The sequence below is a fragment of the Pipistrellus hanaki genome (assembly GCF_964339955.1).
Source record: "Pipistrellus hanaki genome assembly, chromosome: 3".
Lineage (NCBI taxonomy): Eukaryota > Metazoa > Chordata > Mammalia > Chiroptera > Vespertilionidae > Pipistrellus > Pipistrellus hanaki.
Genome location: NC_140505.1, coordinates 85821949 through 85833627, shown reverse-complemented (window position 1 = coordinate 85833627; position 11679 = coordinate 85821949). Strand labels below are relative to the sequence as shown.

Here is an 11679-nt window from a genome sequence, read left to right as displayed (position 1 = left end):
GAGGAATAAGGTACAGCGCTGATCTCTGAAGGAAATTGAAAATGGAATGGAAACTCCGTAAGTGGGGTCCTTGGGACCAGGCTGTCAGGTTTCCGCAGAGAGGGAAGGAGAGGGACACAGAACTCCTGGGAAGGAGTGGGGCGCTAGACAGTTGGGAGAGGGGGCGGGAAAGGAAGCGGGGAGGCTGGCGGGCAGCGGGGAAAGTGGAGAGGAGTGGAGGGGGGCGGCTGAAGGAGCTCAGAGTAACCTCAGGGCGCTCCGTGGCACAGCGCTCAGGCCCCGCTCCAGCCGCCCACCCGCCGCGCCGCGGGAGGCGGATCCCCGAGACCTCAGTCCGCGTCCTGCATCTGGACTCACAAGTCGCCTGGAGTCTGAGCCGCGGCCACGCGGGAGTGGCGGTGGGGAGCCCGCGGGCAGCTATGAAGACGGATCTAACATGATCAGCCGACGGAAACCTTTCCAAGCGCAGCTCAGGCGGTCCATCAGTGAGCAGCTGAGGGACTCCACAGCCAGAGCCTGGGATCTACTGTGGAGAAACGTCCGGGAGAGAAGGCTGGCAGGTCGGTGCCCAGGCTCCGCACCCCTAGGGGCGGGAGGAGTCGCAACCCGGTCGCCTGCTCAGGCCTATACTGCAGCCGGCGCCTGGGGTTGGGTCGGGCAGGCGGTGCGCACACCCTCCCGGTGTCCCAGGCGTCAGCCACGCGCCCTATGGGTGTGAGCTTACCCGGCGCCCGCACCCATAGCCTGGCTGGGGCTGCGCGAGACTGGGAGCCGGGGCAGAGGTGCCCAGGCCAGCCTTGCTGAAGGGGCCACTTCATCTGGGCTGGCTGCTGCTTTGTTGCTAGCCACCCCAATCCTCTGAATGATTGATAAGCAGCTCTAGTGGCCCTCCAGGAGGGCTGCCCCTCTCCCAACGTAGCCTTTTCCACATGAAATTGTCCATTGCTGTGTGGGTGGGAGAACGAAGTGAAGGCTAAGGAGCATCTCCCAAACTCTGGGAGACCAGCCATTTGTGCGTAGGATTTGGGAAAGGACAGGTGGATCCTTGTTAGTGAAGTAGCTACCCTCAACTCTATCTCCTGCTGTGGACCAGGCTCTCCTCACTTTGGAATCCACTGCCTATGAATCCGGGGAGGAGAAGAGATCCTTAAAATTCCTTAAGTCAGAATGCCAGCCCCCTCCTGATCACCTCTCCTGGCCTGCACATTGTGGCCTTAATTCTGTTCATGTTTCATGGAACCATTTGCTTGTGGTGCCACAGATGTAGGGAGTGGTCTGAGTCCTCTCAGAGTCCCAGCTGGGGCTTTAAATCTGGTTAGTCACTGCATCACACCTGCCCCATTAAGGGAAAATGGACCTACTGCACAGAAGAGTTACTATGCACTGTGAGTAAGATATTTAGGACCACTTTACCCAAGTACTAGCTTCTGGAAGATGTTTCAGGAATTGGGGTAAGTGTGCTTGGAAGGGCTGACCATGACTGGAGTCTCTAGATCTTGTTGCCTCTTGTAACTCCAACTATACTCCTGAGTTGGTCAGTAACCAAAGGGGTAGAAAAGAGTCCTAGAGAAGAAGAAGGTATGAACCATGGACAGAGGGAAGAGGTGCCAGAGGTGAAAAGAGATGCATTGCCGTCTCTGGAGTCCTCCCTTTCCCCCTCATTGTAGAACTGTGGAAGTGGTTTGCTAGATGTGCTGAGCTTACACCCATGCAGGCACCTCATCCCATCAACCTCACAGTATCTGGCAGTTGATGCCTAGAGTCTATCTCCTTGAGTACTAGGTCCTTATCAATCTATTTGTTCAAATTAGAAGTAGTGATTACAGATGATTCCAATACTCAATGTAATCATCATAAGATTTTTCTCTCCAACAGAGTGGCCACATTTAGTAAACATCCCCCCAATTTTTTTTTCCTCTCTGGATTCAGAAATAAGTTGTGGTAACTCAGTAGTTTTGACTGTTGATTTTTAAAGACCTGTATGTGTATTGCAGACCTCAATTCATGCCAATTAATAGCTTTTCCTGTTACTGTGATAAAGTGTATAATCTACATGATAGAAGGTGTCAGAGAAATTTTTGTGGTCTAGTAAACTTTTGTTGCTTCATAACTTCAGAATGCTTACTGCAAGTGTCTCTTTCATAGCTTCTGTTATTTAAGTTTACTAGATTTGTTAAATCAATGGATTTTCAGGAAACAAGAAGTCTTTCCAGGACTGTTGCCAAGGCTATGCTGTTTTTATAGAAGCTGAGGTTAAAGAGGACTGCAGCACTGTCTTTTTCAAATGGAAATCTGGGAAGGAAGAGACTGTAAAGTCTTAAAACCACTGAGATTATCCAGGAGAGCCATTTATTCACATGGATTGTAGATACTGCAGTTTAATTAAGGCAGTGAAGAGAAAATATTTTGATTCTGGGAAATGAACTATAGATACAAATTTTAAGGTTATGAATATGTAGAAATTAAGGCTAAAAGTGGCTTCAGAATGATAAATATAAGAGTTTTCCAAGAATAGTGCAGTTATTTTTTTTAATTGTCAGTATGAGTTTTTAAAATGTTTGATCAGAATATTAATATCTGCTTACCAATAATCTGCTTACCACTCTGCTAACAGCAGATGCCAGCAGGTTATTCAACTGGGACCAAACAATCCTCTGTGAAGCAGGCTTCCTTCTGCTTCTCCAAGCCAGCTGGGATGCTTGCCACAAAAACCAAGCCAACTCCATGAAGGAGCTTTTAGATGCAAATTGATTTTTTGGAGTTTTCTTGCTAAGGTGGCTGAAATATGGAACTTTGGCCATGAGACATTGAAATACTTAAGGTATTAATGTTGGCATCAATTCTAGGTGGAAGTATTCTTCATTTGTAAAAGTGTTCTTTTAATGGGTTAATTCACAATATCAGAATAATTAATTATAATATGAATTTACACCCTCCTCCCCCACTGATCAAAATAATGATATGAGGCTATTAACTTTTAAAAAAATCATTTTCTATCAGATTTGTGCTGGGACTTTTTAATTTTCCTAAAATTATCTTCTTATTATCTTTAGTCAATAGAACAGGGTTCAGAGTGCTTTATAACAAATTTGTGTTTGTTGTCTAGAGAGTTCTGAAGGTTATTTGATTCTCTCTTTTTGCTTTTTGTACATCCCTAGGAAAGAAATCCTTATTCTAACTCACTCTCACTTCTCTTCATGAAAAATTATCTTGTCAAAGAAACAGAGAGACAAGAAGTAGAACTGTTTAAACACAATGTAGCCTGTGGATTTCTGTGCTTTGTGGCCATGCATAGAAAGGAAAGGATTATACATAATTGCAAAAAAACATTTCTGAACATATGTCACAATGACACAAATAAAACAATAGAGGGATAAGATCTGATACTGAGCCCTGGTTTGGCTCAGTGGATAGAGCATCAGACTGCAGACTGAGGGGTCCCAGGTTCAATTACAGTCACGGGCATGTAACTTGATTGTGGGCACATCTCCAGTGGGGTGTGTGCAGGAGGCAGCTGACTGATGTTTCTCTCTCATCGATGTTTCTAACTCTCTATTCCTCTCCCTCTCTGTAAAAAATCAATAAATATATATATTTTTAAAAAACTAATACTGGGAGATCTTGAGCTTTCCAATTCTGTAGTAGCTGCTAAATTTTCATCAGATTGTGGAATTTTTTTTTTTTTGCCAATGCATAGTTATTAACTTCCCAAGACTCTAATTCTCATAAGGGTCAGCAAGAGTTTTTTTCACCTATCATCTCAATATTGATTATTGTAATAATGGCTGCTTATTCCTTAGTGTTCAAAGCAAGATTCTAATTCAAGTTGTCAGAAGTCAAGATCCATCTGTATCATTTTCTGTTATACCACACTGCCTCCTCCATAGGCTTTGTGGGGACACCTGGACCTCAAATCCTTTCTGTAAGGTTCTCTGTCACCTGCAGTTAGTTTAAAAATGAAGAACAAAGTTAACTGAGTTATCTGTACTTTCTTTTCTCCTAGAGTGATAGAGACAAGCTTGACACCTAAAAGAACTTGTCCCTACATCATCCTATTGGGTTGGGCAGTATATGGGCTTAAAGAGACTGGGAACTGATAGTCATACTTCTAGCTTGTCAGAGCCCTTGTATAGTATGTCCTGCCCACTGCCACTGATACAAGAAGCCCAGGACTGCAAGAATGAGCTGCTGTCATAAAGCCTAAATGCAGGTTTTCTCAAGGTGGATGAGAGACAGGTTCTCTTGGCTCCCCTAGGTCCCTAATCAGTCATCCTTGGTGATAATTCTTAGCTTTTATTACATCATTAAAATCCTCTAGGCACAAACATACCCCTTAGCTTTTGGTGTTTTGTAAGAAGTCTGAACTATTTTTCAAAAGTTAAGGTCTGAGAAAATAAAAATGAGTTTTCTAAAGCTTTCTGCTCCTTTATTTTAAATCTCTACTGCATTTTAATGAAAATTTAATCCATGTATTTTATTCTTCTATATTCATATACAAATATTTAGGTAGCTTATGAACTAATTGATGCCCAAGTCTTCTGATGTATTTTATAGTCTTATTTTAAATAACTTACCTTAGACACAAGAATTATATTGCTGCCAAGAATAAACTAACTCAGTGATTTTCATCTTTTTTCATCTCATGGCACACATAAACCAATTACTAAAATTCTTAGGCATGCCAAAAATATATTATAAAAAAAAATTATAGTTTTTGCTGCCTTGACAAAAATAGGTATAATTTTGATTCATTCACACCAGACAACTATTATTGGGTTGGCTGTTATCATTCTTTAATTTGACAATCTAAGGGAAAAGAGGTACTAGTGCCCCTGAGTAAATAGTCAGATATTACATGTTTTAAAAACTCTTGCAGCACACCAGTTGAAAATCACTGAACTAACTTAAAATACTGAAAAATTTGAGTTTTGCAAGAAACATGAATTCCACCAAAATTCAGTGAGTTCTTGTCATGTTAAAACAGGTTCATTCGGTCTCAAAGTCAACAGTAGCATCCTTTTATACGATGTAAATAAGAGATTGGGACTTTAATGTACAAGAGGATCAAGAATAGAACATAGACCATAAAAATTTCCTTATCAAATTCCAATTGTGGCCCTAGCTGGTTTGGCTCAGTGGATAGAGCATTGGCAGAGAACTGAAGGGTCCCGGGTTTGATTCCTGTCAAGGGCACATGCCCAAGTTGCAGGATGAGGGCATGCAAGAGACAGCCGATCAATGATTCTCTTGCATTATTGATGTTTCTATCTCTCTCTTCCTCTCCATCTCTGGAATCAATAAAAATATTTTTAAAAATCTAACTGTATTCCATAATATCAAAAAGTATAGAATGGTACTAGCTGATCCTTTTCATGTATTTCATAGTACCACCTTTTAATTATTATTATTATTATTATTATTATTATTATTATCACTTTAGTGTATAGAAACAGGCCATCCTACTTTGTCAGGATTCATTTTTTTTTTTTTTTTTTTTTTTTTTTTAGCATTTCTTGAAATAGGAGTACACATGAATATGATCTATATTAACAATAACAAAAAATTCAAATCAAGTAAATATACAGTTGAAATCAGAGGAGAGCACATCACACATCAGGGTTCTCAACCTTAGCTGCATGTAGAATCATCTGAAGCCTTTTAGAAATATGAATGCCCTGGCTGCTTACCAGAGATTTGGATTGAGTTCAGATGGGGCCTGGAGGTCAGCATTTTTAAAGTTTCAGATATGTTTTAATGGGAATTCCAATTTGAAAACCATTAATTTACATGACAATCATATGATAACTCACAGAAGTGTGTGTCTAGTACAAGGCATATTCTAAACCCCTATGAAAAATCTTTGCTTAAGTGTGGTTGGAATGAGCTTGATGTCTCACAGGTGCAGAAATAAAAAGTCCAGTGTATCTAGAGAGAATGATGAAAAAAGGTGGTGTGAATTGCTGGTAGGAGGTGTCACAAATATGAGTTGGGTCAGATTATAAAATCAGATTGGACCTTGTTGCCAAAGCAAAAAGTTTGGATTTGGTTCTATGTGAAATATGAAGCAAATAATTTTTAAGTCAAGGAGTGACAAGACCCAAATAAATTACCACTGTAGTAGTCCAGGTGAGATAGAAACAGTGACATGTACTAGGGTTGACAGTGATGGAAATGGAGAGAAAGGGACAGATTTGGAATATGTCTTAGAAGTGGAGACAGCAATGCTGACCAATTGGTATTGGTTGCTGGAGGTGAAGGATCAAGGGATCCTAGGTTTATAGTGCCATGGACTGATATGGGGACAACTGGAAGATTTGTATGTTGTAAATATGAACAGAACTGTTTTTGTTTGTTTGTTTGTTTGTTTGTTTTTTGGGGGGAGTGAAGTGTTTTCCTTTGGCTAAATTAGGGCACAGATGCCTATTGGACATCCAAAAGTACAAGTCAATGAGTTGTATTTCCAAGTATAGATTTAGGAGGAAAGAGATAAATTTGGGGGTGATTGGACTGGATTGGAAACTTAGGAAAAGACTATCTCTATAATAAAGAGCCAGGGTGTAGCAACCGATCACGACCCAAGGCTGACCATGGCAACTCAGCGCTGACTACTGGCTGCAGGCCCAGTGGCCAAGCAGTGACTGCTGAGGGGGCTTTAAATCAGGCCCGGAAAGAGATCTGAAGAGAGAAGCAGGAGCTGATCTGTAGCTTTTGAGGCAGCTTTTGACCAGCAGTTGCCTCTCTCTTTCCCTCAGAGCCTGGCCAGCAGCCCTGTGTCCATTTCTTTCCTGGCCTCCACTGGGGCTGCTGATCAGCCCTGCCTTTCTGGTCAGGCTCCGTTGATAGGCCCGGAGATGCTGACTGGCATAGAAACTGGCCAATCAGAACCAAATCTGAATCAACTGTGAGGAGCCAATGGCTGCCTAGGAGGTGGAGCTTTTAACACTGACTGGCTTAGAAACTGACCAATCAGAACCAAATCTGGGTCAACTGTAAGGAGCCAATGGCTGCCTAGGAGGTGGAGGTTTTGACACTGACTGGCATAGAAACTGACCAGTTAGAACCAAATTGTCCAGTAGAGGAGGGCAGTTAGGGACAAAATCAGGCTGGCAAGGAGGGCCTTTAGGGACAAGATCAGGTTGGCAGGGGAGGGCAGTTGGGGGTGAGATCAGGCCAGCAGGAGAGGGCAGTTGGGGTCAAAATCAGGTCAACAACGGAGGTAGTTAGGGGTGATCAGGCAAGCAGAGGCAGTTAGGGGCAATCAGGCAGGCAGGCAAGTGAATGATTAGGAGCCAGCACTCCCAGATTGCAAGAGGGATGTTCCCCAAGGGGTCCCTGATTGGAGAAGGTGAGGCTTGACTGAGGGACTGCCCCCTCTGTGAACGAATTTCTTGCACCTGGCCACAAGTATATTTATAAAAGCCTAGGCAACCATTAAGGGGAATGACCAGAATGACTGATCACTCTGATGCAGACACCCAATGCAGGAACTGCTCCCCTGGTGGTCAGTGTGCTCCTACAGGGGAAGCACCACTCAGCCAAAAGCCAAGCTCACAGCAAGTGAGCATAGCTGTGGTGGCAGGAGCTTCTCCCAACTCGCAGCAGCACTACCAAGTGGCAGCAGCAGGCCCAGCAAACCCAGCAGGCCAGGATGATTACGAGCAGCATGGCACCTGGCCCTGATTTGGGTTCCTCACTGGCTACCAAGACATTCCCTGAGGGGTCCTGGACTGTGAGAGGGCACAAGCTAGGCTGAGGGACCCCTCACCCCGAGTGCAGGTATTTCATGCACCAGGCCTCTAGTCCTATCTAATAAAAGAATAATATGCAAATTGACTGTACTTCTGCTACACCGCAAGCAATGCCCATAAGCCACATCCACCAGCCAATCAGGAGCAAGTATGCAAATTAACCCAACCAAGATGGCCACGGCCATGGAGAGAGCAGGAGGGCAGCTTGGGTTTCCCAACGATGGAGGAAGCCAAGCTTTCCACACATCCTGGCAGGCCCAGGCTTTCACTCAAGGCTACAAAGTTTCAATTATAGAAGATAAATAAATCCCAGCAGAAATGGCTGCAGCAACGGAGCAAGCAGAAGGCTTGGCTCCGCTCCAGGCTACAAAGTTTCAATTGTAGAACATAAATAAGTCCCAGATACCAGGGCCTCTGCTTGGGTCACCAGGGGGCATGGCCAGTCTGCAAACCACCACAGGCCCCTTGCCCAGGTCACCCCATGCCCCAAGGAAACCCTCACCCTGATCTGGGAAACCCTTCAGGGCAAATCAGCTGGCCTCCACCCATGCACCAGGCCTCTATCCTATCTAATAAAAGAGTAATATGCAGATTGACCATCACTCCAACACACAAGATGGCTGCGCCCATGTGGACACAATATGGCCACCACAAGATGTCCAGCAGCAGAGGGCAGTTGGGAGGTACCAGTCTTGCAAAGAAGAGCAGTTAGGTGTGACCATGCTGGCAGAGGAGGGAAGTTGGGGGTGACCTGGTCTGCAAGGGAGAGCAGTTAAGGGTGACCAGGCCTGCAAGGGAAGGCAGTTAGGGGCAAACAGGCTGGCAGGGTAGCAGTTAGGCATCAATCACGCTGGCAGGGGAGTGGTTAGGGGGTGATCAGGCTGGCAGGCAGAAGCAGGGGCAATCAGGAAGGCAGGCAGGTGAGCAGTTGGGAGCCAGTAATCTGGGCCTAAACGAATTTCATGCATTGAGCCTCTAGTATATAGATAAAAGTTACCCCAAGGACCAACTCCTAGTACCTCCTTTGTTTACAGCACAATAGTAAGGTGTGAATTATTAGTATATATACAGGGTGGAATAAAAGTAGGTTTACGGTTGTGAGTATGGGAAACACAGATCTCATTCTGTATTATCATGCATTAATTATTGTATTATTTTTCATACAAACAACTGTAAACCTACTTCTGTACAACACTGTACTATAAACATAGTAAGTTTCTGGGGTATTAGAAAAATACCTATACTGTCATAAATTCAGTGTTCTTGGGAGATATCTATAATACTATCAACTATAAAAATATATTTTAAAATAACTCAGCATTCTTATGATAGAACAATAGTAGTGAATAATCTTTTGTGACAGATTTATAATTTACTTGGTAGCTTATAACAGGATTGAATGAAGGGAAATTTCTCAGTGAAAAATAGATAACATTTTACATTTTCATGTTGGCAAGGAACATAACTTAAATTTAGCCTAAGCTCTCTGCAAATATACTGGCTAACCCTTGGAATTAACACAATTTCCTCTTGAAACTAGAATAAAGAAAGGATGATGTTCATTGGTTGCTGGTGGTAGGTTACTCTGAATAGGAAACACAAACCTTGTTAGCTAGATTTCCCTAGGAAGTCTATTTGGTGCAATTTTTGCCAGTCACAAATTTTATCATTTAGACTTAGAATCTATGAAATTAATATACACACCTCCTTTGTGCTTTTTATATTTATATTGAACAAAACAATTGATATAGAAAAAAATTGCTTAGAGACCTTGTATTTTTCTGGGAGTTTATATAACAGAATTTCTATTCTGCCCTTTTGCAAGTTTAGTGACATTGCAAAATGAAAACAAGAGTATTTTGAAAGCACTATTCTTGAGCTTTTTTTTTTTTTTTTTTTTTCCCAGATATTTAAATGTTTAGTTCAAAAACAGTCAAGGGATAAACATTTTGTCATGTTTGTTGTTAGTCAATAAGTATTTATTGAGCTATGAAACAACATCCTTGTCAAACATGTTGGGACTATAGTGCAGGATATTAATTAAGTATTGTGGTTTTACCTGACAAAGGACACAACTTTTATTATGCTGCTTAAATCATTTAACTCATCTATGTAACTAGAAATAGAGCACTTCCAGGAATTTCAAAGGACACTATAGAATGTGTCATGATTACATAATATTGTATTTGCAAATATGCTGTGTCAAGCCATCTTACATTCTCAGGCAAAATATATCTTTAGTAACATTTTTATCTCAAACAAAAATTTCAGAATCCTACGGTTCTTTTATTTGGTGTGATACATAATGTTTCATCTATTTGCCATTATGGTATAATGTGTATGTTGAATTGAATACTTCTTTCTCCTTTTGATACAGGAAATTAAATGAACAATAGAGATAATGGTTCTGCAACATCCTGAAAATTAATATATTTACTAGAAATGACATTAAATTGGATTGTTTTATTATATGCTGCTTATCATCTCTCCAACTGGATAGAATGGAAACATTTCCAGGTTCAGAAAGTGCTTTCTAAATTTGATATTTATCATTAGAATAATATTCTAAAAATACAAATATTTGATTGAATATCTGGGAGGTGTAACAGTGTCAGTTATACTAAAGTACCGCTGCGTAAAAATGCAAGGGTTATCACAGTGAAGTCACAGAGATGGCGGGATAGTGCTTCTCTCTTGCCTGACATTGAGTTGTATTGATCACAGAACTCTCCAAAGCCAATGATGGATTGCACTTTCCTAGCCACAAATTCTCGCACAGTCTTATAAATAAATGACATATTTATTTTAGTTCCCAAAAAGATTTCATAAGCAATAGACATAAAAGAGGAGCAATTGCTTGAGTGAAAATAAACCAAACAAAAACTTTTACATATTTCAACCATTGTCTTATTTTATTCTTTCCAGAAAGAAAGAAGAGAAACTTTGTGCTAAGTGTTTGATTTCTAGCTCTTAAATCTCAATCAAAGCAACAATGATAAAAGAAAAAGTGCACTCATAATCCTTTAGAGTAGCACTATAATGGTGGGAGAGGGATTGAAGCTATTTGAGATAGTATCACATGTATACAATTATAACTGTGTAATGGTAATTATTATCTGTGAAATTATAATCAATTTAGTCATAATGTTGATATAAATATTTGCCAGAGCTATGGGTACATTGTTAGTACTATCGACTGCCCTGTGTAGTAAATGCATATTGCTTTACTTTTGGTTCATACAACCATGTAGAGGAAGGTGGGGTTAGTGGCATTGGGCATGATGGAAGATTACACACATGGCATCATGATCTACTGGTTAAGAGCATCTACTGGACCCAAGACTACATGGGTTTGAATCTTGCCTCTACTACTTAAGCAGTGGGTCCTTGGGCAACATAATTAATCTCAAAGTTTCTTTTTCCTCATCTTTAAAAAGGAGGATAAGCATAGTACTTAACTTATAGGGTTGCTATGAGGATTAAACGAGTTAATATTTTTAAAGCATTTGGCATCGTGTCTGGCCCATAATAAACACTAGATAAGAGTTTATTTAAAAAAATAAAAAACAAAACAAAACAAAACAAAACAAAACACAAACAAACAGCAGAGAATAAAGCAGAAAAGACATATTTCCTGGTAAAACAATGCTTTTTGCTCTAGCTTTAAATTACCCACCTTCTTCAAATCTGGATTCATCTGCCTTATTCTCATATCTTATGAACCCACTTTAGAGCCCATGTTCAGGGATTTCCAAGTGCTCAGATAGTAACCTCACTTTCTTTGCTCTGACTGGGATAAAAAAATAACAAACAATCAAATACTTCTATAGTGTTAGCATGGTTGGCAGCATCTTGTGTAAATACATTAGCATCATAGTATGAATCATTCATTATACTAACATTTCATCTTTCTGAAAGGTCATTAATTATA

General features: G+C 41.2%; 1 protein-coding gene across 1 annotated transcript in view; it reads left to right on the top strand.

The window, feature by feature from the left end:
* Window positions 1-216: 216 nt before the first annotated feature.
* The window catches only part of STARD13 (StAR related lipid transfer domain containing 13), a 241330-nt gene continuing 229867 nt past the window's right edge, over window positions 217-11679 (top strand). Inside the window, exon 1 of the mRNA XM_084879323.1 lies at window positions 217-560. Within this exon, the coding sequence (XP_084735449.1) occupies window positions 437-560 (124 nt within the window). The 5' untranslated portion in view covers window positions 217-436. The remainder of the gene's footprint in view (window positions 561-11679) is intronic.